We start from the raw sequence: 25,235 nt of genomic DNA on the forward strand, positions 1-25,235 counted from the left end.
AAACCTGCGGAAACGCGGAGTTTGCTCTTCGGCTCGGTGCGGAGGCGCTCGCAGGGAGCAGGGAGCCGCCTCCGCGCCCGTGGTTGGGGCCCGCTGGGGTCTCGCAGTGCTGCCGGCGGGAGCCTTGGCGGGGGCGGCGCGTTGGCGCTGGAGCAGCGGTGCCCGTGCAGAGCGCTTCTCTCCTCCGTGTGCAGAGCCGCGTTACCGTGGCTGAGCGGTGCACGTGCCCGCTTCATCGCTCCGCTCGTGGGACAGCGAGCTCTAACCCCTACCCTGCCGTCTAGGGACCCGACCCCGTCCCGCGTTCGTTCCCTGGCGTGGAGCTGGGAAGCTCCCTCTGGCCTCCTCCTCTGGCAACTCCTTCCGTTAGTTCTTCCTGTGTCATCTTTGTTTTGATCTCTTAGGCCTTCCTTTCAAAGCCTGCTAGGAAAGGTCTGCGGGAGTCTGCTGGCACGGCTGTGCCCCCTCTAGTGTTGTCGGTACGCACTCCCCACTCCTCGCACAGCTTCGGTCCTCGCGGCGTTAGGCTGGGGGCCCTTTGCTGTTTTGGTCCGTGACTTTGCCTGTGAAGTACTGTTGTCTCCTCCCGGCCATACCTGAGAGTTTGGTACGTCTAGGAGACCTAAGACGTTTCCTTTAGGGACAGCCCAGTGGAGGGCTGGAATGACGGTCTGAACCTGTGGCTGAACTTCTCGGGGGAGATGCAGCTACTGAGGGAGCTGCGAGGAGAGAGGCCAACTCCTATACTTCGGTAACTGCCCCTTCTGAATACTGCTGTACTAATCCTATCCAAGCAGCTCTACTCTGGCTTGTTTCCCCCCAGGGTGATGGTTTCACGATGGGCTTACGCCAACCAAAATTTGTGTTGCCGTGTGTAGTCCTGCCTCCCACTGCGTCTTCTCTCTAGCGGTAGTCCTCTGTGCTGTCCTTTGGGCCCAGCCAGTTCAGCTGATCCCGCTGAAACCCCGATCTGAGAAGGGTATGAGGAGGAGGAAGACAAGGACCAACCCTTTCTACAGCTACACTGGTTTAGATCAGCTTAAACCAGTCACAGAACAGCCCCATAAATATTGCTACCATGTCTACTGCATGGAGTGAGGGTGGATTTGCTTCTGCTTAGCTAAGGTCCCTTCCCAGTCCTCTGACCAGTGCTGTGCAAGCAGCTCCTTCTAAATGCAGACTCTGACACTGTACATTGCTGTGGGATACTTTTTGCCTTGCTGGTTAAGTCTTCCCTCAGCCTTTGTATGAGGGAGATATGTAAAGTTCCTGTTTAGAAAAGAAAAAAAGAAAATACGGTGTTTGTTAACACCAGATTGTGGAAGGGACTGCCTTGGTGGTCTGTGCTGCTGGGGCTCAGCATGCATTCCTCCTGCTCGAGCTTCGTGTTGGGGCAGGACTGGAAATCAAAGCTGTTTGCTCTAAAACAGCAGCTCACGAGAGTGATTCAATCTATAGCTGTTGCAAAACTCAACTGAGTGGGGATGTGTGAGGGGGGATTTGGGATACCCTAAAAAAGGAGAAAGAGAGCAGCTGCTCAAAGCAGGGTGAGAACAGAGCTAGTCTTAATCCTGCAGGGGAAAAGAAGTTCATAAACCTGTTCTGTAATGATCTTCCTGGGCTACGAAGTGGGTGACTGGCCAGTGATGCCCGTCCAGGAGAGGACAGTGCAGTATTGGTACCCAGTGTCTTGCACCCTTCTGGCTCTTTGTATCTTGGGCTAGGCTTAGCAGGTTTTAATGCACGAGGAGTGCGTGTGAAGTGCTGCCAGGTGAAATACCATGTGTCAGAGTTGCCTAAATTAAGTGTAGTGTCAAAGCAAGAAATTTAAAGTTAGATGTGTAGAAGTCACTTTTGTGCCGTCATCAAAGATTGACACGATCCCTACTAAGGCTAAGTTTTTATGATTCGTGTGTATGCTGCTTGTACAGAGGCGCAAAATCAAAAAAGGAAAAAATTATGCTCTTGCATTGGCCAGGAATCGAACCCGGGCCTCCCGCGTGGCAGGCGAGAATTCTACCACTGAACCACCAATGCTCCAGCTGTGAGTGTTTGTGCGCACAGCTGCCTCGGCTCCCGCACTGGAGCATCTCCCACAGCATCACAGAGCAGCCGGTGGGTCCAATGCAGCCGCATTGAGTGTGAGGAGCAAGAAGAAGCTGTCAGGAGCAGGGCAAACCTCGGTTGAAGGGCAGGGCAGCAGGCAACCTGGGACGTTTCCGTAGTTGCATAGCCTGGAGCGGCTCCTTCTGAGCTCTCTGGGTTTCACATTGGATTTGAGTGCAGCTCAAGCATTAAATGCGTCTGGGCAATGAGCGGCAAGTTTCTGAGGTGGGGCAGGCGATCTTATTTGCTTATTGTTAAGAATGATGCTGCTTGTGACTGGAACCAAATCTAAAAATCTTGGTTTCTTTTTTAGTAGTATATTAAAAAAGCCAGTGTAATGTCAGCTGAAGCAGTGGGTGGCCAGCTGGAAACCTCCAAAATCTTTCCTTTGCATTGCGTAAGTGTCAAACCCAGGCATCCCGGCTCCTGCAGGGAGGAAGCTAGCCGCTGCCAGCAAGTCGAGGGAGGTGATCCTGCCCCTCTCCTCAGCCCTGGGGAGGCCTCATCTCGAGTACTGCGTCCAGTTCTGGGTTCCCCAGTACAAGAGAGACATGGAGCTACTGGAGAGAGTCCAGCGCAGGGCTATGAGGATGATCGGAGGGCTGGAGCACCTGCCCTGTGAGGAACGGCTGCGAGAGCTGGGCCTGTTCAGCCTGGAGGAGAGCAGACTGAGGGGGGATCTTATCAATGTGTATAAGTACCTGAAGGGAGGGTGTCAAGGGGACGGGGCCAAACTCTTTTCAGTTGTCCCATGCAACAAGACAAGAGCAAATGGGCAAAAACTGAACCATAGGAAGTTCTGCCTGAATATGAGGAGGAATTTCTTCACTGTTAGAGCACTGGACCAGGTTGCCTAGAGAGATTGTAGAGACTGCTTCTCTGGAGATATTCAAGGCCTGCCTGGATGCAGCCCGGTCTAACGTGCTGTAGGTGACCCTGCTTGAGCAGGAGGATTGGCCTAGATGATCTCCAGAGGTCCCTTTCAACCTTACCAATTCTGTGAATGTCTGCTGCCCCTTACAAGATACTTGTGCTTTAACAGCTTTGTCCTCGGCTTTGCATGAGGTTGAGGACTTGCTGATGCAGCTGATAATGCAGATGCAGCTTCTCCTGGACAAGGAACACTTGCTGGACAAGGAGTGGTTGCTGGCATAACAGTGTGGCAGACTGGCCTGTCCTACCATGCAGGGGCAGCATGCTGGCAGGAAAGTTGAGGGCCTTGGTGTGGGCATCACTGTGTTACTGGCACCATTCAGGATGCAGGTGGGTGAGTAGGTCAGGAAGGGGAGGTTGGGCTCAGACCTGGTTAGGTTGGGACCCTCCAAAGATGAAGGATTCCAACACTCGAGACACTGTAGGCTTCTCCTTTAAGCTAAATTCTTCAGCAGCGGCATTCCCCGTTCTTTGCAGCTCTTCCTGTCCAGGAGCCCTGGGGAGAAGGGCGCATCTCTCTTGCTATGTCCAGAGCGAGGAGGAGACCTGAGGGCAGCAGGAGGTGTTGCCAGCGCTGCCCAAGTATCGGCTGGAGACGGGGCTGCTTAGTGTGGGCACCGCGGATCCTCTGTCCTCACCCACTCGCTGCCCCGGGCAGCACCAGCTTTCTCAATGCCCTGAGCAGCTCTAACTGGGCTCCAGGGTCACTTCATGTGAGTGTGCTTAACCTCCACGTATGGGCTGTTGTGTGGAGAACGTCGGTGTGATTACACACCCCGCTGGACACAGCCTCCCACTTGCCGTGGGCAAGCGGAGCATGTGCAGATCTCATCCAAATGAAGCAATTGTCTTGGTTTACTATTGTCACACTAAAGCATCGTGCTCCTGTGAAGTGGCGCTGCTGATGTGGCCTCACTGAGCAGAGGATGGGCCTTGGACAGGCCATAGTGACTTCTCTGGCCTTTCTGTCCCTTGTGAATGGAAGAAAATCTGCTTCTGGCTCAGGCCTGGTTTCACATCCCCCTTTGAAAGTACTGCTGCAGGCATGAAGCGCTGGTGAGGTGGCCCTCCAGTGCCCGCATTGAGCTAGTTCAGGACTCTAGTGTTTTGGCCGCAGGTTCACAAACTGCGAATGTGGCTGCTGCTGTGGGCACAGCCCTGTACCTGCACTCTTTCCGGTGGTCTGGGGGCAGCACATGGATGGGTAGGTGCAGGTAAGCATGAGAGGGTAGGTGAGGAGAGCTCTGCCTTGGCGCAGGAAAGTTTAATTTGTGGATTGCTTGAATGTTAGGTGTTCTGACATGATTTTGTGCCTTGATGTTTGTCACAGCTGAAGCTCAAAATCCCTGTTACAGACCACCACAGGGAATTTTCCTAGATGAGGGAGGCAGGGAGCTGACCCATGAGGCGATCTAGCTCACTGAACTAGGCTTTCGGGCCCAAGTATTTGCCTCAGATACAATCTGAAGTTACCTTTTGTTTTTCTCTTCTCTCCTCAGGCTGGTGCGAGAGTTTGTGGCTCAGAACAACACATCTCAGATCAAGCATGTGATCCAGATCCTGTCGCAGGAGTTTGCGCTTTCCCAACACCCTCACAGCCGGAAAGGAGGACTCATTGGCCTGGCTGCTTGCTCCATTGCCCTGGGCAAGGTAGGCATGAGCGTTTTTCCTTTGCACATGTTGTAGTGGAAGAGCGGCTGCTCCTCCTGTTGGAGGAGACATGTTGCCCGCTCCAAGCCCTTTGAGTTCCTTTCTTCCACGTGAGAGTTGCATCTTGTGTTGCATCATGTGACAAGGGTGTTTGAAAGTTTCCTCAGTGGCCCCAGCCACATCCTCTCAGCACAAGGTTGTGTCCTGGCCTGGGTCATGTCTTGGGAGCTCCACAGAAACAGTGTAAGTGCATCTGTTTATCCTCTGTCCAGCAGCTATGTTTTGAGTGAACATCGGTGCTGAGCTGAAAACAGGACTAGACTCAACACATTTCAGCTGAGGTCTATTCCTGCTTAACCTCGGATAATTTCCTGTTTAACCTCTGTTCCTGTTTTAAATCTCTTTGGAAGTGCAAAAGGCAAATATGTTTGTCTGCAGAGGACTGCTGACATAGTCTCCCATCCCACACGTGCAGCTGGTTTTGGCAGTGTCTGGACACAAGGTGGTAGAAGTAGGGTATTAATTTGTATTATAAGACCTGGCAAGAGACAGACCTGCTTTTTGCTGCTTATAGCTCAGTGGAGTCCTGCAGAACAGGCCAGACCTTTGGGAAACATGGTTAAGATATGGGCCAAATTGTGCCAGAGTCGGTCAGACTAAGCAAGCACTCAGGGTAACATGTAAGGCTGCATTAGCCGTAGTTAATGACTTTCTTTTTGGATATAACAGGAAAGACTTGCAGAACTGTTGGACTTGCTGAATGCGTGGATTGCTCCGTCCAATTGTGGAGGCATTGCACAGATGCCCTTTGTACCTCTCACATGTGGAGGGAAGCTGTCTGATTTCCGTTCCAATTAAGGACTTCCTCTATATCTTTCCTCTCATCGAAAAGAGCAAGCTCAATAAATTGCCTCAAGGGCTAGACTAGAGCATCCAGATTCTTGTTGAGCGCAGTGTGGATTCTGCAGATGAAGAGCGCTGTCACGCTTTTGAATTAAACCATGCAGTTGATTTTCAAAAATGCCTGCAAGGGTAGAGGTCATTTTGGTATGAAGTAGGATATATGTCAAAGAAAGCACAGAGCTTGAGAAGAGCAGATTGTGCCTCTTGAAAGAGTTGAGGTAGATTTTAATTAATTTAATTTCATTCCAGTGAGAGTCATGATTGGTTGGAATGGATACTTTGAGGCCTTACAATAACTGCCTTTAATTGGATAACACTGTGCTTCTAAGCAGTGTTCTCATCTGCACCCTCCTGTTCAAGCTCTGCCGTTCTCACTGCTGAGACTCATCACAAAACATTGCTTTCCTGCATCAGCAATGCTATGTTCTGCCTTCACCGCAAAAAGGCCTGAAAGGTGCAGACTGGAAGTGTAACCCACCTTCATCTCCAGCACAGCACAGCACTGGGACAGGGTAGTCGGGGCTGCAAGAGCTGCCAACACAGCTGGGCCCAGGGGATGGAGGAGTTGCTTTTGGTAGCCTTGAAAAACATTGATAAAACTTTGAGTTGAACTCTTTAATCTGGTAGTCAGGACGTTGTTGATTTTCCTACTGATTCTGTTGCGAGATGCCTAGTAAATGCTGACTGTTTCCCCAAAGTAGGTTTTGTTAACTTCAAAACAAGCCAACCTCTGGCCTCCCCCGTGTGTTTATCTGAAACTCTTGTTTTGCAGACAAATCCTTAAACAAAAGTCTTTTGGGAAGGAGAGAGGGCTGTTTGGTGAATATGTTCACTTGGGGGCCGAGTCAAGTTCTGCCTAGTGTGGCTCTTTTATGGTGCAAGAGGACAAACAGAATGTATTTAGCTTAACTCCTTGAGCTCTTGTGGCTCCCTGTCTTTAAGCAGCTGCACGCAGTGAAACTGCATTTTTTCCAGTAGTTTGAGCCTCGGCTGAGTTGGTGTTCCTGGAGTCAATAAGGCAGGAAGGCACTCGCGGGATTGCTGTTTTTCTCCCTTTTCATGAAATATGTATGACCGCCTCCTTCATGCTGCCCAGCTCCTGATGTTACAAAGAATAGCCCTGCAGACCGAGGGCTTCTTTGCGCTGACATGTGCAACTCCAGCTGCTGGGAAGTGTGCTACTTGGCTTAACCGAAGGTGGAATTAGACTTAGTCTTTGCTATTGGGTGTCTAGGATGTTCTCGCTGACCCTAAAAACCTTGGTGGGTTTACACAGAAACCAGCTGGCCTGAGTATAGATGGGTAACAAATGCTGGCTGATGACTGACTGCTGGTGATGATTGGCTTTGCTGGGAATCTACCTCTATTCTGGCTAAGAGTGGGGAGGGAGATTTCTCTGTGGGCTTATCTCCATCACAGATGAATGGCTTGCAGTGGAAGAAAGCCCCTCTTGCTTTGAAAGGCGCTTAGAGTGGGTGGCTGAAGAAGATGATAACAGCTCCACAGACTTACACAGCTCTGGGAATCAAAATCAGGCACGTGCAGTTGGAGGAACTACTTGAAACATTTCTTGACTTGCTCAGATGACTGCCACCATACCTGAATAATAAAATCAGAGCACATGATATCAGTGAAATAGGTATAAAGGAGTAATAACTTGGGATTCAGTTCTGTAGCAGGCTTGAATTACAACAGAGGTGCTTTCCTGGTTTCGGTCTACTCTTGGCATAAACTCAGCCTCATCTCCTCTTGGACATCAGTCATGCAGTCTCCCCTGATGCAGGCAGTGTGTCACAGGGACACTTTCCATGTGTCTTCCTCGTGCATGTAAGTCAAGCCTAGTGCAAATAACGCTGATGGCCTTACTGAGGAGCCAAGATGAGGTATGCTGTCAGTCCAGAAAATGAGCTAGTGCTTTCCTGAATCTGAGACTTCAGGCGAGAAGCCTGTGCCTGCCTGGCATCCTCCAAAATTAGATACCTTTGTGGTCAGAGAAAGTCAAAACTACAGCGATATTGGGCGAAGTCTGTCAAGCATAAGTGCACTAAGTTGTTGTGGACCTGAATTTTTGCAGCATGCTCTGTTCCAGGGCACATGCTGTAGCAGTGCCATCTCTACTGTCTCCCTGTGACATTGTTCTGAATTAAACAGTCTCGTTCTGTCCCAACAGGACTCTGGGCTCTACCTGAAGGAGCTGATTGAGCCAGTGCTGACATGTTTCAATGATGCTGATAGTCGGTTGCGGTACTATGCTTGCGAGGCCCTCTATAACATTGTCAAGGTGGCCAGGGGCTCTGTCCTCCCACATTTCAATGTGCTCTTTGATGGCCTCAGCAAGGTAAGAAGCTTTCTCTCAATCACCTTGTTTTTTGCTTTACTACATTAGAGTACTAAGGCTGACTTAATAGTCTGCTTCTGCTCTGGGTCAAATGAACCAAATTAGCCAAGATTTACTTTTCAAGTACACTGGTTTGCTTTGATTCAGACAGATCTGAAGGACTCCATGAACAGTTTCCACAACAGCACACCGGCTGTTGCTGTTGTGGATGCTAGAGTTCACTGTCAGATACCTTGTTATCCGTCCTTATCTCCAAGATGTGTTTTCCTGTTCCTTGTTCAGTGGCTCCAGGAAATTAGGCTGACAGAACTGCTGCAGCCCAGGTGTCTGCAGCACTACAGCTTTTTGGGGTCTATAGGGTCAGAACCATGTCCACGTGTGCCTGTCTCTGCAGCCTATCCCTGAAAACTTGTTTCTCTGTCAGTTGAGAATGTGGCTGCTGGCACGTGAAAACCTGCCCAGCTTGGGGAGGTGATGAGCGCTTCATTCCCCATTAGGAAGTCTCTTGGGAGTGTCTTGGAGGCTAACTAGGTGTTGGAGATGAAGGGACTTCTGTCTGTGTCCGTTGCTGTTATGCCAACCTAGAGCGATCGTCCCATGAGCCTGCTAGGAGCTCAGCTGCAGAGATGAACTCACAGCTGGCTGAAGGCCTAGGACCTGCTCTTGTAACGGCTCTTGTTTCTGTTGTTTGTAGCTGGCTGCTGATCCTGATCCAAATGTCAAAAGTGGCTCCGAGCTCCTGGATCGACTTCTCAAGGTATTTTTCCTCCTTCAGCTGAGAACCCTGAGGCCATGATACTCTGCAGGGTCGGGCACTGTTGGCACTGAGGTGTGGACATGGACACACAGCCTATGCCACGTCCACATGTGCCTCAGAGCTACACGCTCCCTGTTGTATATATTCTGGCAAGGTTCCTGAGACATGTTGTCCTCTGAGGCTGCAGCTGCTAAGACCATCTCAGCTTGGTCCTGTGGCTACTGTTAAAATGTTTTTCTCACTGTCCTCAGCCTCTCCAGGTTGAGTTTGGTGGCAATTTTAATTGAGCTGGTTTGAGGGGCTTGCAATGAAATGCATATGTTTAGCCCTTGGGAGGCAGGTCTGTGAGGAAGCAAGGTCTCCATCTGAGCAGAGTTCCCATCCCAGGCATCAGAACTGCCTCTTCTGCCTCCTCTCTGCTTTTTTTCCCTTCTCCCTTGCCTAAAAGGGTAATCAAGAGAAGTGAGCTGAGCTGCTCTGTGAAGAGCAGAGCTGCTGCCTCTGGAGGTGCCTTCAGTTCCAGTTCCTGTTCTATCTGTTGATGAGCTTTTGCTTGTACAGACCTCCCAGTTCCTTTTCTGTTCCTTGGAGGTACGTGGCTCTCTGCCAGGCCCTGTCCCATTCGTTGTCAGCAGAGCTGTTAACACAGTCTCCACATAGCCTGCTGCAAACATTCCTGTTGGGAGACCCTCTGCAGAGCAGGGAATCTGCTCTGCAGCTCTGGAGCAAGTGACTTAGCTGTGCAGCAAAACCCACCAAGCGTGCGGAAGGAGCTTTAAAGGGAGGCCAGGGGACTCTCCAAACACTGACATGTGTGATTATGTCAAAGTTGTTTGGTCACGCGTGCAGCACGCCGATGATGCATGAATTAAAGAAGCAGCCACCTTCCTGTTCAGCCAGGCTGGCGCATTGCAGGTAGAAGCCTTCCACTGTGGATGTAGCTCAGTGTTACCCGCTGCTAGAGGGAATATTCCTGTCTCATTGCCTGAGCACACCGCATGATTCTTTCTCCCAGGAACCAGCAGCCTGGAGACCCTGCTGCTCTCTGGCAGACCCATGCATGTGACCTTACTCCTGTCACGTGCCTTGCAAAAGGCAGGGTGGGGATGACCGACTGTTGGGTGCGCACCACGTGCTGGGTGTCCTTTCTGACGCTCTCTGCTTGGGTTCCGCAGGACATTGTGACGGAAAGCAACCAGTTTGACCTGGTAGGCTTTATCCCACTGCTGCGCGAGAGGATTTACTCCAACAACCAGTACGCCCGCCAGTTCATCATATCCTGGGTAGGTACACATGGTGCTGTGTGTGCCTGCCAGCCCAAACTCGCCAGCAGCTGTGGCTCATCAGCACCCTGAGTCTAGGCAGGTGTTTGCAGTGATGTGTGAACACAGGCACCTCAATTTGCTTGGGCTATTTTTTTTTCCAGCAGGCTTTTCATTTCACTTGTTTCCTTAAAATACTAAGTCCCTATCATGTCTTTGTTGCTGTGAGTGCATCACATTGCACTTTTTGCCAGCCTGGTTCAAGGCTTTGAACATCACGGTAACAAAATATGGTCCCAGCATTGGTTATATAAATAGGTATGCTATGGTCCAGAGGTTGGAGTCTCTCTGGCTGTTTGCTTTCAGATTGAAAGATTAAGGCAGTGTTGCAAACCCAGTCACAACGGAGAAATGCTGTTTTCAAGGAGACAAGATGTGTCCATTTGGCTCCTTGTTTCCCTGCAAGGCAAGAGCTGTCAGTTCCTACAAAGACCAGGATTTGGGGAGAGATGGGACCTCACGTGTCTCTGCGCTGTCCCTTTCAGCCGTTCAGGTTTTGCTGGTTCTGCCTGCATGCGTTCCTGATCCCTGCTTTGTTTTATAAAGTAACCAGGCAGAGCTATGATTGGAAATGTCAATTCCAGAGACAGATCACCTGCCTTGTATGTTAGGCCAGCATCCTTCTGAGATGGGCAGCTCCATGCCATCCCCCTTTTCTTTGCTCCCAGTCCCACATAGGCAGTCACACTCCTCCTCCTTGCTGTAGCTCAACCTTGAATGCCTCTTTATTCCTCAGTACTGTGCCAAATTTGTGCTAGTGGTATCAGTTAGCATCTTTGAAACTCATCCATCCTATTCTGTATTTTTTCCCTGAGTTAGATCCTGGTCTTAGAGTCTGTGCCTGATATAAACCTCTTGGATTACCTGCCAGAAATCCTGGATGGGCTCTTCCAGATCCTGGGAGACAACAGCAAAGAGATACGGAAAATGTGAGTACAGAGACAAGCCAGGTGCAAGGTCTGTGTTTTGCTCTGGAGCTAGCATGTGTTTCCCTGCCGCAGGCTGGGGCAGCGCTGTCTTGTCAGTCACTTTCTTCATTTGTTTGCAATTCATGTTTATAACTCTGTAGCAAACCACATGTGGTGGGAAGCAGAGCCGTCAAGCTGGCTTGATTGGTGAATCAAAGCAGCCTTGTCAAGGGCCTCCCTTCCCCAGGTTGTTTTGGCTAGAGAGGCCAGAGGCACATCATGGTCTGTTGGTGCTGTGGCACAAACCGGCTGCTTTGGCTCTGTTCACCCCTTTCCTTCCAAACACTTGCATGCAATATCTGAGCTGTAGAGGCTGATGTGCGCTTCTGGGGTGGAACATGAGCTCTGACGAAAATCGGTGAACAGCCTTGGAGCATGAGGACCTCTCTCCGTGAGGCACAGCACCCAACCAGAGTCTCCTGGGTGTGGCAGAGGAGAAACAAGAATTGCAAGCTTGCTGTTCAGATCCATTGCTGGGCTTCCAAACTCAGGGGCGTTTTGAAACGCAGGAATGGCTGGGTGTTCTCAGTGAGATCAGAGCTCCTTGGCTCCATGCACCAGCAGAGAGTAACTGGACCTGTTTTGCAGGGCATGAGTGGGGAGATTGAGTTAGGTCTATGCCGCTGCCAGGCCCTGTTGTATCCTCCCTGCTTCTTTGTGTTCCAGTGTGCACACGTCTAGGAACCTGTTCTGCGGTGTTGAAAGCATAAGGGATTGGGGGATGATGGCACTCCATCTGCCTCACTCTTCCCTGCCCTGCCCCTATGTAGAGGTCGCTTCCCTAAGTGGGGTGGCAGAGAGGAGTATGTACCCCTGCACCTAGCCCAAGAGCAGTGGATAGGCCTCAACCTCCTTCACAGTGACTATAAAGCAAAAATAAAGGGCATTGCGCGGAGCTGCAGGCACAAGCTTTGTTCTCCAATGAGGGAGGATATGAGCCCGGGGAAGAAGGGGACCTACCAGCCTCTCCAATAGGATGAACTTGTACGCATCACGGGTCACCAATGTCCTCTCTTAGTATGCACGTAGGAGGCTGGTCGCTGTAACTTCTTTTTCCATAGTAGAGGAATGCTAACTGTCTGTTTTGCTTCTTTCCAGGTGTGAGGTAGCTCTTGGGGAGTTCCTCAAGGAGATCAAGAAGAACCCCTCCAGCGTGAAGTTTGCAGAAATGGCCAATATCCTAGTGATCCACTGCCAGGCCTCTGGTGAGTTTGCAGCAGCCAAGCTATCAGAGAGCTGTAGCTTCTGTCTCCTTGTCAGTGGAACCAACCGGAGATTCTCCCCGACTTGTCTAACAGGCTGTTAACTTAAAGTTTCCTTGTGTCTGAAGAAGAGACTGGAGATCCCAATATTCACAGTGTTGTTCTAAGGTTGACATGCTTGTGGCCGGACCTCTACGGAGTCCTGCGTCACTAGAGGTGTTTTTCAATGAGAAGGGCTTTCCTTCAGGGCTCTGGTAATTCCCGTCTTGTGTAGGTACACAGTATGTTTGAAGGGAAGAGAACTGTGATTATGACTGGTAGATGGTGGCACTTTAGCAGAGGCTGCTTGGATCCAACTGTTGGTTTGTTGAGGCTGTGGAGTACTACTTTTTGCCTGCGAGGATTCTGCTGATGCAGCAAACGCCTCTGTCCCAACAGGTTCCTCCCATCTTTACTAGACAAAGGACTTTGACGTTGTGCTTACAAACCCTGCTGAGAGGTGGGGCAAGCAGCTCTCTGGTAGGAAATCTGCCTTCTCTATGTTCTGGAGCTGTTCTGCAGCTGTCCCAAGGTTGACACTGCTCCTCTTGCACTGTTGATCCCTAGCATCTCAAACGTGGATCTGGCGTCCTCTTAAGTTCACTGACGCCACGGTGACTAAAAGTAAAACATCTAGTTCTGGATGGGATCTGCAGATGCCCAGCTCATCTGGAAAGATCCCCTTAGAAGCTTGCTTTGAAAAAGAAGCTGTGATGGTACCAGGTGCATCTGTGGGACAGTTAAGCATGGCATGCCTGGCACTTTGTGTTAACGCTGCACTGTAGCTGCTGCAAGTCTGCTGTGTAGATAGCAGTGGAGGGTTAAGGCTGCAGATTGACGTGCAGATATTTTCTGAGAAAGGTTTTGTCCCTGAGTTGTGCTTATTGAGCTGAAATTGCTCTCTGAACTTTGTTGAATGAATGGGAGTGAGTTTCTTGTGGAATCATTTATTTTAGACCGAGGCTGCTTGCTCCTGTTCAGACTGGTGTCCAATGAATTCGTGCTGCTTAAGCCTAAAAACAGTCCTTATAACCCTTGACTGTCCAACAGTGAAATGCTCCCCTTGTCAGGACTTGGGGAGTTGAATAAACCCCCAGCTGTAAGAGTGAGGAGTGATGCTTGACCCAGACACAAAACTGTTACAGTGGTGACAGAGCAAATATCCTTATGCTATGGGGAGCGTGACAGAATATTTATAAATGATGAAAGTGCTCTCAGGGATTGAACTGGGTTAACTCTGAAACCTAATGATTGCATTTAATCTCTTACCCTCCCTGCAGCTTCAAGTCTTGTCTAGCTTCTCTGGGACTGGAGGGGATATGGAAAAGAGCCCCTTTACTTAGAGTGCTGCTAAAGTCCAGTCAGCTGTCTAGTTTCACATGGTACTTCCCGTGTTGAGTTTGCATAGCTGACAGTGCTATCCTTTCCCTCATGTCTGCTTGGCCCGTGTCTTCCAGATGATCTGATCCAGCTGACAGCTATGTGCTGGATGAGGGAGTTCATTCAGCTGGCCGGCCGGGTGATGCTGCCTTACTCCTCAGGGATCCTGACCGCTGTCTTGCCGTGCCTCTCCTATGATGACCGCAAGAAAAGTATCCTTGTAACTCTGAGCTGCTGTAGGGCCTACAGTCATTCCAGTGTGGACTGGACAAACTCTCACTTATGAGCCCACAAGCAGCAGCACTTCTCATTCCTGCTACAACAACCAGCAGGGAGCCCCTGACCCCTGTCCTTGTAATACACAGAGGCAGATGGGCAGCTGCACTGCTGGAGCAGGAGGATTCTTCCCTCCTAGGTGCTGAAAGCCCCACTGTCCCTTGGACTTGAGGGGAATTGCAGTAATTGGGCTGGGACAGCCTTGGTTTTATTGGAATGGCTTCTCCATGGCTGGCCAGATATGGTACCAAGCCATATGCAGGACTGCATGTTCCTTACACTGCCTCTCTTCAGATATCAAAGAGGTAGCAAATGTATGCAACCAGAGTCTGATGAAGCTGGTCATCCCAGAGGATGATGACGTGGATGAGGCAAAGCAGTCGATGACCGTGCCAGCAGAGCCAGCGTCTGAGGAGTCCATCTCAAAGACGGAGGCGGTCTCTGATGGTGAGTCCCTGCTTTCCTGAACCGTCTGAGGTACGTGGTGAGGGCGGAGGGAAGGGAGGAGTCCTCAAGAGAAGTCCTTGAGTCGATTTGATTCCCTGGGGCAGCTCAGGTACATGGGGCCACGGTACTTGCTTTGACCTTTGGAGTCCTATTATACAGATGATCCTCTACTGAGACAGAAACGTGTTTTCGTGCTAACTTTCTGCCTAGCAGGGTTGCTGATCCAGCCTGGAGTCCAAGTGGCACTATAGTACTGCATTCTCTGGTGAGCACCCCCAACTCCTCACCACACTTCACTTTGGCTTAGCTGTTAAATTGACCCAAAATAAATAATTTATAGTTAGATGTTTAGGATCTTTCTACATAACAACCAATGCACACAGGGTGAGAGTAGTCCGTCTGTCCTGCAGTGGCTACCTTGAGAGCAGCTAGTCTCCTCTAAAGGATAGCTCAAATAGATACATCAGCCCTGAGAGAGTGTCAGAGTTAGTCAAGTGCCTACTGGAAGTGTGTGTTGCTGTTGCAGAGAGGTAGAGAACAGAAGGGAGAAGACTTTTTTTTTTTTTTTTTTTTTGTTCTTTTCCAAATTCATAATGTTCCTAAGACCTGCATGCAGGTATCGCCCAGTCCTCCTGAAATTTCCGAAAGGCTTTAGCAGAACAGGAAAGGCAAAAGGAGATCAGCTCAATGAGAGGAGCAGAAGAGTATTCAAGTGAAAAGAAACTAAACTGAGAGGATCCTGGTGGACTGACGCCTGGAGGCAGCAGCGGATTTAGCATCCAGCATCCCTTTGACAGATGCTGTTGTTCTGGGATGAGTAAACGGTAGCATGCTGCTTCTGGCACATCTATGTTAGCCATGCCTATAAAATACATTTAACATTTAAATCACACTGGCCAATCCATTTTATTCTTTTGAGTTCCCTTTAGAGTGTCTCTGCACGTTCAGACCAGTGCTTCTCTGTAAGACGTCTGCAAATGGCTTTTGAAAATAAAAACCTGTTGTGAGAGGGAGCAAGAAGGTGCAAATTAAATGTCTGAAAGGTTTTCTTGTAAACTGGCAGCCAGGTCTATGGAGCGGACGCCCGGGGCTGTGTGTGCCCATGCAGGCTGTAACCAGCTGCCTCCGTGTCGGCGTGCACGGCCCATCTGAGCAGAGTGGCTGGTGCGGGGCACACTCTCAGCACAGCATTGGTGGTTCAGTGGTAGAATTCTCGCCTGCCATGCGGGAGGCCCGGGTTCGATTCCCGGCCAATGCAAGAGCCTTTTTTTTTTTTTTTTTTTTGAAGGAATGGAGGGGAAAATTAATGCCATATTCCAGCAGCAAGTCATTTTCCGTAATTGTCCTGAGAAGACCTCCTTTTGTTAAACCGTATTGCAGGCATTGGGAGAACAGCTTGCATAATAAAAATTCCAATGTACAGTTTAATTGCTTTAATACTACAGAGTTGTTCTCCTTTGGGTAGATGATGCTGCACCTTGAAACATGCAGAATCAGATAATTCTTTGATGCTTTTACAGCTAAAAGTCTCAGCTCTTTTCCATCGTTTTGCTGATGTGGCATCCTTGCTGTGTGTAGGTAGAGTCAGTTGGCACAAGGGGGCATAAAGAGTCAAGCTAATCTTGTCACACTTTGTCAGTATGCTAATAAGATCCAATTGCTGATGGTGGCCAGCACAGGCCACCATCTTGACTTGCTTAGCAGTCCTGTACACCACTGCACAACTTGGAACTAGAGCTCTTTGAAAATCCCAGCAGCCCCTTGCTGAAAGATTTCTGATGTCTTTAAAGCTGGAACAGCTTTAGTGATGCTCAGCTAAGCTATGGACTTGGTCCAAAGTAGCTCTTCAGAGACCTCCGTGTAGCGTAAAGCAGAGCTTGGAAGAGCTGTTGCTTGGCTTCCATGTAGAGTCATGCTGCTGGCAGAGCTGGCCAGATGATGTCTTCATTTGGAGTCAGCCGTTGCTGTGCTTTTGTAGTGCCTTGTAGCCACTGAAGGACTATGGGAGGCAGCTCTGCAGTTCTGTGCTCCTTTTTTGAGAGTGGTCGAAACTGTCAGAAGCATGTGTCTTGATCTAAGCAATATATCACATGATTCTCAGCTCTGTACGCTGTAGATTCCTCATTGTGCTGTGGAGAGAGAGGCCCATTTTCCATGGGGTGCAGATCTGAAGCTCTGCAGCTTGTGCTTTGCCTGGTGAGTGGGACCAGGTACCAGTTTCTTCCAGTACCTAGTTCTAGCAGTGGAGAAGAGCTTGAGGAGGAGTGTAAAATGCTTGCTGAAGAGAGAAGGGATCTTCAGGGGGCCTGGATGATGGCTGACGATGTCTTTGCACAAGTCCATGCTGCTCTCTGCCTTCCCTGCGCCCCAGTAATTGTGTCTCCTTTTTTGTCTTTCCCCAGGATCTCTGGATACGTCCAGTGACTCCAACTTCAGGAACACCAGTGTCTTCACAGTCGCCAGGTAAAGTCTATTCACAGTTTCAGAGTGGCTTGAGAACAAGGGAAGACTTCTTGGGGCACACACCGCAGTTCTATGGTAAACTGAGGAATTCCTCCCTGGGGCAGGTCTGGTGAGGCAGAGGCTGTCTTGTGCATTCAGGGTGATGCACCTTCTGCTGTCTTCAGGCCTCCTCTACTAGCTGTCACTTCAGCTAGTAGAAGGGGTGAAGGTGGGGAAAAGGTGGATGATTATGTCATGTATGGCTCTTCTACCTTGGCCAAAATAGGAAGAACCTGGTTGCTTCCTTCCCTTGCAGGGAACCACAGTGCTCTGAAGTAGAGGAATGGCTGTGTGCTAGGCTGGCCTCTTGGCCAAAGATGCAGATGAGTACATTAACTATTTGAGGCTGGGAAAAGCTTGTAGATACCTCCCATTCCTTGCCACTGTAAACCTCTCTGAGCAGCAGTGCAGTCCTGGCAGCCTACCACAGCATGGTGCTGTAAGAAGTCAAGTGTTTGGACACACCTGAACCGAATGCAGTCCAACTCCAGTTGCTTGAGAGAAGAGGTGTCTTGGCAGTATCTGCTGCCAACCTGTCCTCCTGCCAGATAGTGACATTATTCAGACCCATCTTTGCAGAGAACAGCTCCACAGCCAGCATGATCTATCCCTATATGTCATCTAAGTCATCTCTCCTGCAAATACACTTCTTTCCATCCAGCTGTAAGTGGATTTGGTGACAAATCCATCTGTTCTTGTAACCCATCTTTCCTTTCCCTTGCTGCCTGCAGTCCTTTTCCTTGTAGTTCACAGTTTTCAGAACTTTATTGTGCTCTGATATATGTGTGTGTGTGTGTGTGTATGTATTTTTTGCTGTGATGCCCAAAGTAAGATGCATTACTCCAGCTGCATCCTCACCAGGATGTCATACAGGATGGCTCCTAACACATCCCAGAGCAATGTTTGTCTTCCTGCAACCTTGTCAGCTTTTCAGATTTGATTCACTGTACCCATCTGTTCCCTTTTTGCCCTTCTGCTGCTTACCCAGCTACTCCATGTTCTTACTGGTCCACTTATTTTTTTCCTCCTTCAAAAGTAGTAATCTTTTCATTTGTCTTTCTAGATTTGATTTTATGGCTGGTAAAGGGTTTCCTCAGTTTTACTGTGATCACCGAGTTCTGGCCCTGTTTCTTGCGGTGCTTGCCAGCCTCCCACCATGCTGTGTGAAGATTCAGCCCTTAAAGTTTAGCAGGTGCATAAGTGGGTGTGCATAAGGTTGAAATTTGAAAGAGAGAGAAAGGAAAGGCAGTAAATCAAGAGGACACAAATGGACCCTCTCCTTCCTGTGTTGAGTCTCTGTCCTGGAGAACTTGCACCTGGGGGAGAGGAGGAGTGAAGGCCAAAGGCAGACAGAAGCAGAGAGAACTGGAGCGATTTGGTTGCAGTGTCACTGCAGAGCCAGGAGAAGACTGGCTGCCCAAGCTGAAGCATTCTGCCGTGTCCCCAAGCACCAGGGAAAACCACCAGCTCCTTGCTAGCATTTTTGCTAGTTCCCCCCCTCTTCTCCCGGTCCCCTCTCAAGAGCAAGTGTTGAAGTGTCGCCCAGTGCCAGATGTCTAGCTCTCACGCCCCTTTCTCCTGCCCTCCCCATACAGGCATCAGTAAGAAGATAACACTGAAGCAACAGTGAAAGGAAGAGTACCTAGTTCAGGAGCAGAAGAGAGGAGAGCTGTATAGCATTACATCCAAGCATCTAAAGATGCTTTCCAAGAATGTGGAAAATGACTAGGTCTGAATGCTTGATAGATGGATGTTGGGCGTGTTCCCATGGCAACAAAGTTACCCCCCCACACTCCTAAAACACATTGTTTGTGATCCAAAATGCTTCCGCAGTAATTGCCAGCTTCCCTTGGAGGGAGCTTCCTGGTGGCATTCTCTAGAAAATTAGGACTGTCTCTCTGCTGAGACAAAAATTGGCTCCCAGGAGAGCCTGGCTGCACTGGAGGGGCTTAGAGAGCTGCCCCAACAGGTTGGGATTCCTGCTCTTGGATTCTGCAGAAACTGTAGTTTGATCTAAGTGGACCAGCACTGTGTTTCAGAGAAAAACTGGAGCTTTTCCGTAGCCTGACTAATACTCTTGGTCCAGAGGTCACTATCTGAGCCCACAGGAGGAAGAGGAAGTCAAAATGTGGCTCCTGGAGCAGAATCCTGGTTTCCTTCCTTCAGACTGAAGTCCTAAAAGAGAAGACGCAAATGTCTGTCCTTCATCTCTGGGCTAAAATGGCTGCAATTAGAATAACTTGAGACACAGTGTTTCAATAGACCAAGATTCGATCAGTTTGAGACCACTTTCCAGCCAGGCTTCTGGGCGGGCATGGCTGGCAAGCATTCAGAAGGGCTGCTGGTGTGGCCTGGGTTAGATGCCACAGAAGCTAAAGCTAAACAAAGCTAACAGGAGGAGCTAAACAAAGGTGGTGGGATCAACATCCTATGCCAAGCAGGGTAGGGCACAGAGGGCCTCCAGAACAGCGTTTATGGTTCTTACTGATTCAAGGAAGATTTCTCATTTCGGATGATGTTCAGGGATACGTGGACACCTAGAACGATGTGTTGAACAAAGCAGCTTTTGGGTGGCACAGCCACTTGCGCCAGGTCTGGGTAGGTAGTGAAATAGCAGGCTCTGATTCAGAGGTTCTGCAGTCTTCTCTCCAGATGACTTGTCTGGTTGTGCTGTTACAAGGCCTCAGAGGGGTGTGTGCTCCATGGGTAGATGGCTTTTTGTCCCCTCAGTCTGGGATAACGCAGTTTGAATCATCCAGGGACTGCACTCTGTAAGCTTACTGTGTGTGCTGGCTGGTCAGCATGTGGTGTTGCATCTTGTCTTCTTGACTCGTGCTGTTCCCTAGCCCTGCAGCTGGAACCATGTTGCCTGACAACAAGGACAAGCATCGAGGGCTGTCTCCCTGGGGACTGGGAACACCATCTTCTCTAGTACAGCCAGATGTCATTCTTGCTGTGTGTTGCAGTGTGGAGAGGGCAGATTGCTGCCACGTGGCAGAACTGTCCATGGCTGTGCTTAGATGGGACTTCTTAGTTGTGGTAGTTACAGCTCAGTACAAAGCTAAAATTGCTGCTGAAAGTTGCTGAAGCCTGATGGCCAGAGCCCTGCATGCCTTGGGGATGAAGCCAGCAAGCTGACTGTCTCTGGTTAGCGAGGATCCTGTGCGTAGCAGCTTGCAGGAGCTCTTTGAACAAAGGATCGAGGTGGCAAAAACACTGGTGCTTGAGTCAGTGCAAGAGGAGTGGAGGGTATGAACGTGGCTGGCTGCTCAAGAGCACAGTGGGGATGTTTGGCAGAAGGCAGCGTGGTGGCTCGTTCTGAGCTCTCGTACCGCACCTGCCTTGGAGGTCCGTTCTGCTCCAGCAGCATCTGCTTCCCAAGGCAACACAAGCCTCAAGGCCTTGTTACAGCTTTTGGGTCCCATGTAGCTTCTTGAGGAGACTCCACTCGTCCCTCCTGTCCTGCCTGAACTGGAGAGAAGGGTTTCCGACTCTGCCCATCCCCAGCCAGGGGACCATGGGCACATCGCCCCTAGCTGCTGTCTTGATTTACCATGTGATCTCTTTGGACTGGGTGCCTCTGCTTCAACCTCCCCTTGAGCCTCATAGCCTACTGGGAGAACAGCTAACACTGTTCGTGTTATGAGCATTTCCAATACTTGCAGATTAGAAATTGCAGTAAGCAGAAAGAAGCCAAGAGCACTGAAATGAGAATGACGGAGTATCAGAGTGGCAGCTCATGGGACTGATAGCAGAGAGCTGCTGTTTACCTCCTGGCCACTGGCTCGGGCCGTTTCGGAAGCACAGCTGCCAGTCCTTAGGGGATATGCCCTTGTGACTTGGACCACAATGAAAGGACTTGGATATTTCCACCCTTGGCAAGTCAGCTTGCTGCGTCTGCTTAAAGGGTAGGGCATGGCCTGGACCTTAACCTCCAAATGGGGTCAGGAAAGCAGCTGGGCAGGGCAGCAGGCCAGAAGGGAGATGACAGCTCAGACGCTGGCAGAGAAAAAACAACCGCTGAAGAGCGAGATGGCACAAGCGCTTGACTGAAGCAAAGGACTGAGAAAACAAATTGATAAGGGAAATGGAGTGAAAAATGTTGCTGTGCAGTGTTGCAGGGGGAGGGCAGCATAACACTAGTGGTCTGCTTGACAGTGTCAAGTCTTGTCCAGTAGTGGAGGGATTGAATGTGCTTGGAAAGTGAGCTCCGTTCCCATTGCCAGAGGATGCTTCCTGAGATCAGGGGACGTGCTGGGAGGTTACCCTGCCACCACCTAGCTTGAATAGAAGGCACCAGGATCCAGGGGTGAGAGCCTGGTGCAGCTCACCGTTGCTAAATTCACCAGCGGACGCGTACTCGCTGTAACATGCTAACCCTGGAGGAGATGCCAGGGCCGCATTAGTGCTCTGAAGCAGCAGAACAGAAACTAGGGTAGTGGGTTAGATGGAAGCGATTGCATCTGACATCTGCCCTGCCACAGATGTTGATGCTGGGAGCCTGTGTGACAGGCCGAGAGGATCGTATTAAAGCAATGCCATTACCGTTGTTCTCAAGCTCCCGCTTCAGGCTGGTTGCGGATTAAGAACGGGGATGCACGAGCAAGCTGTGGAGCCTGCTTCAGAGCCCCAGCAGCGCTTACTGTATTTGAGTGGCATCCTTCTCCGCTGAGTAGCGGTGGCCCACTTAAATCCAGTGCCCTTCCATCTCGGAGCCAGCCGGTGGAAGAGCACGGTCACTGGAAGCATGCCAGGGGCTTGTGGGGAGGGCTGGCAGAGGCTTACTAGAAGTAAAGTCTTGCTGGACGGAGCAATTCTTAGTCCCTATTTCAGATGTTCAACTGGCCTGGTCTGACTCCTTTGACCGCAGCCCCCTAGAAGGTTTCTCCTGGCAGATGGGGAGAGCAGATAGCCAGTGGAGGCTGTCCATGGAGTTTTCCCAGCTGCGATCCCTTTTGGCAGCAGCTGAGCCCGGGGGAACCACCGGGCCACGAGTGCGTCATGTTGGGTTTTAGCCTTACACGTTGTTGTGCCATGCTGCTCGGGGCTGGCTGGCCCCAGCAGAGTATCAGTGACAGCAGAGCCACTTCTTAGGGTCTACCATGGCTTCCTGGGCAGGTGGATTCTGACTTGAGCCTCTGCATCTCTGCTCACGATGCTGCTCTTTGTTTGTGCCATGTCACTGGGAAATGGATTTTGATGAGCTGAAAGCCTTCTGCACAAGCAGACCTGGGCTGTAGAGCTTCCTCCTTTAACAGTGGCACACCAAAAGGTGCTGCAAACAGCGCCTCTGCTCCTCCCATCCTCACTGCATGCCTTAGAGAAGCACAGAGCTGATAGACGTGGCAGTGTTGAGGGCACCTCAGAATCAGCCAGCCCCTTAACCCACACTCTTTTCCCCTACACCATCCTTTCTAGCCTCTTTCCTCTGAAAATACTGGTCACGTTTTGCTTGTTATCCTGGGGCTTTTCTGTCATGCCCAGGCAATGCATATTTCAATGTAGAGATGTAATCAGGTCAAGGATTCATACTCCTCCTCAGTCAGGAGCTTCTCACTCATGTCGGCTGGATAACAGGCCGCGCTGCTGTAAAAGAGAGCTGATTCTGCAGGGAAACTAGCCCTACCAAAAATGACTTTGTGAGATCAGCTTCGCTGTTAAACTTTCCACGTGGCAGTGTGGACACTAGCACCAGGACAAGGGAGGGAGCAGAAACAGAGAGCTGGGACAAGGGGGAGAGGTGCAGGACTGCTCTTTTGACCAGGTTCAGAAATATAGGTTCACACTGACCAAGCTGCCTGTGATGCTGCTCCCTTACATAGCCCCTCTCCCAAACTCCCCTTACTCAGTGGTATTGGGACCTTTAAGAAGAAATTTCCTAAATGGCCAGAACCCATCCTTCCTTCCCCTTAATTCTGCGTGTTTGATCATTTGGCCCTTGGCTGTTGTTTGCAACATCAAAGCTAAACTCATTCAAACTCAAAATGCAATTTGAAAGCCCAAACATCTGTTACGTGATGTAGATCAAGGAGCCTGATATATACAGAGCTATTAGGGAACAGGGCCTCCTCATCTTGCCCTTATAACGTGTGTCCTGGGGAAGATCAAATCCTATTAAGCAGCAGTTCTACTTGCAAATTATACCATGAGAAATTTGCCTGTTAGGATTTCGTATCAAACAAGATGCAGAGGAGTTCTATGCGCACGAGAGTGTCTGCAAAAGTTCAGCCCAGCTTTGACTAATTTGTTAGCTTGGGTAGGACATGAGTGACTTAGCCCTTCTCTTCAATGCAGCTATCTCTTGGAGGTCTGTTTCAGCCATCTTCTCATAGCTGAGGCCAGCTGGTACCGTGCAACAAGCCCTTCCCACCTCCTCGGTAGGAACAGCTTTCGTATCACCCTTGCGAAAAGGCCCGGGGATGTGAGCCACGGGGGCGGAAGGCGTTGCAGACACTGTGCTGTAGGCTTCAGGATCAGAAGCTGGATAAAGAGTGGTGTAATGTGACCTCTCCTGCTTTGGGATCTCCTGTCTGTATTAAACAATGGCTGTTGGTTAACAGGGTTCCAACTGTTTGGGGGAAAAACTGGAGAGTTTTTCAGCACGGTGTGACCTAAGGATCTGCGATCCCATAAGCATTATAAAGACAGTAATATCCTGGTGAACTAAAGGAGTTGTTTGCTTTTGTCCCCAGCTGATGACCAAAAGTTGTCCTCATCATTCATTCTGGCAGTGGCTTTTGGGAAACAAGACAACATTCTCAAAGCAGCCTTGTGGCTGAGAATTACATCCCCAAAACCGCTGCCAGCCAGGGCACCATCTGCAACCCTTGGTGAGAGTCTGCTGGGATTACTGGAGACTGAATGGTCTCATGTGTTTGGGTGCCTCCATGAGCTGAAGTTTGAGGTGGAGATGGTCCCTGAAGATGTGTGAACTGTTAGCTTAACTCAGATTTCAAATGCATTTTTTTGGACTTTAATTTTTCTTCTTAAATCTTGTTGGTTTTGGCATGCTGCTATGTTTCTCACTGTTTCCCATTGTAACTCTAGTCAAAAGCTAACCTATGCTCTTTTGATGTAGGGCATTTTATTGTTCATGTCCTTCTCTTCAGCCCAGAGTGGATATTAGAAAGATCTAGACTCATGAAAAATAGCAGTAGGGAGCAGCAGACCAAACGTGGATGAGGCTGTATAGTAGGAGGAGCTGGAAAGCCAGGCCAGAGCCAGCCACTGTAGCCATCTTTCATAGTTCCCTTCTCCTTTCTGTGCAGCTCCGAGAGGATCCCAGTGACTCTGAACCTGGATGGAATAGTTCAGGTGTTGGATTGCCACCTTCATGACACATCTATTGGGATGATGACTAGAATTGCAGTCCTGAAATGGCTCTATCACTTGTACATCAAGACTCCTCGTAAGGTAAGTCTGGGGCTTGGCATGTGACCCTGTTGCTTTCTCCTGAGACTGCACTACAGTCTTTGCTCCAGTGGGACCTAGATCTGGAACACCTGGAAGTCCAAAGCCATGGTGAAAAACCATATTGAATTGCCATGGGACACCCATTGCTGGAATAGCTCAGCATTATTGGAGGATTAGAAATACAATGTGGGAGTGTGGGGGGTTGGCAATAAGCCCCAAGGCTGAAGTCAGTCAGTGGGATATAGCTCTGGCATAGTTGTATAGGGAAAGAGTTGGATGCCTGGCTCCAGTGATGACTCTTGATCCTCATGGCAGTCATCAGCCTTAGTGACTCTCAGTCACAGGCATTGTGGCTATCACTCTGAACATGTAACTGGTATAGCTATGCTGTGCTGTCCCAAAAGCAGATCTCTCTTCAGATGTACCCTAAAAAGCCTAATTTCCTGTATGTGGCCCAAGACAAGCTTCTAGAAAGGGAATCACTGCTAGATCTGATTTGATTCCATTGATGATGGAATTTGATTCCATTGAACCGCTGCCTTTCTGGTTATCTTTCTGGTTCTAGATGTTCCGACACACTGACAGCCTCTTCCCCATTTTGCTGCGGACTCTCTCAGATGAGTCGGATGAGGTGAGTACTACAGAAGTCCTCCTGAGAGCTTGCCACCTCCATATCCATCCAAACTCTGGATCAGCTTTGTCTAGTGCAGTTGAGTTGAACACAGGGCTTTCCTGGTGCTTGGCTACTGTTGGCACTGGGGAGTTTAGACCTCTTGGCTGAACTAACCATGACCCAACGCAGCTTGGCCTTCCTGAGCCAAATAATGGGCAGCACTTATACTTAGCTACAAGTCCTCTTGTCTCAGTTAGACAAGTGTGTATTGGACCTTCTGCCTGCATCTGGGGGCTCTTTCCTAAATGCCTACCGTTGATTTTTGTCACAGCCTGTTCCAGAAGAACAGCTATTGCTGGTATTCAAGTCCCAGAACTGATGTCTTT

The 25,235-nt window shown here is 49.8% G+C and overlaps 1 protein-coding gene and 2 non-coding genes across 5 annotated transcripts in view; 2 read left to right on the forward strand and 1 right to left on the reverse strand.

Annotated features, from left to right (window-relative positions):
- The window catches only part of VAC14 (VAC14 component of PIKFYVE complex), a 101,424-nt gene that overhangs the window by 575 nt on the left and 75,614 nt on the right, over window positions 1-25,235 (forward strand). For all 3 annotated transcript variants that reach the window (XM_062586645.1, XM_062586647.1, XM_062586648.1), the window contains exons 2-12: window positions 4,539-4,689; window positions 7,763-7,930; window positions 8,625-8,687; window positions 9,863-9,970; window positions 10,829-10,938; window positions 12,076-12,182; window positions 13,676-13,810; window positions 14,169-14,321; window positions 16,724-16,784; window positions 24,092-24,236; window positions 24,802-24,867. In XM_062586645.1, the coding sequence (XP_062442629.1) occupies window positions 4,539-4,689; window positions 7,763-7,930; window positions 8,625-8,687; window positions 9,863-9,970; window positions 10,829-10,938; window positions 12,076-12,182; window positions 13,676-13,810; window positions 14,169-14,321; window positions 16,724-16,784; window positions 24,092-24,236; window positions 24,802-24,867 (1,267 nt within the window). The remainder of the gene's footprint in view (window positions 1-4,538; window positions 4,690-7,762; window positions 7,931-8,624; window positions 8,688-9,862; window positions 9,971-10,828; window positions 10,939-12,075; window positions 12,183-13,675; window positions 13,811-14,168; window positions 14,322-16,723; window positions 16,785-24,091; window positions 24,237-24,801; window positions 24,868-25,235) is intronic.
- TRNAG-GCC (transfer RNA glycine (anticodon GCC)) lies at window positions 1,967-2,037 on the reverse strand. Its single transcript has one exon. It is a non-coding gene; the product is annotated as a tRNA-Gly (tRNA).
- Window positions 15,509-15,579, forward strand: TRNAG-GCC (transfer RNA glycine (anticodon GCC)). Its single transcript has one exon. It is a non-coding gene; the product is annotated as a tRNA-Gly (tRNA).

Source organism: Rhea pennata, chromosome 13 (assembly GCF_028389875.1).
Source record: "Rhea pennata isolate bPtePen1 chromosome 13, bPtePen1.pri, whole genome shotgun sequence".
NCBI lineage: Eukaryota > Metazoa > Chordata > Aves > Rheiformes > Rheidae > Rhea > Rhea pennata.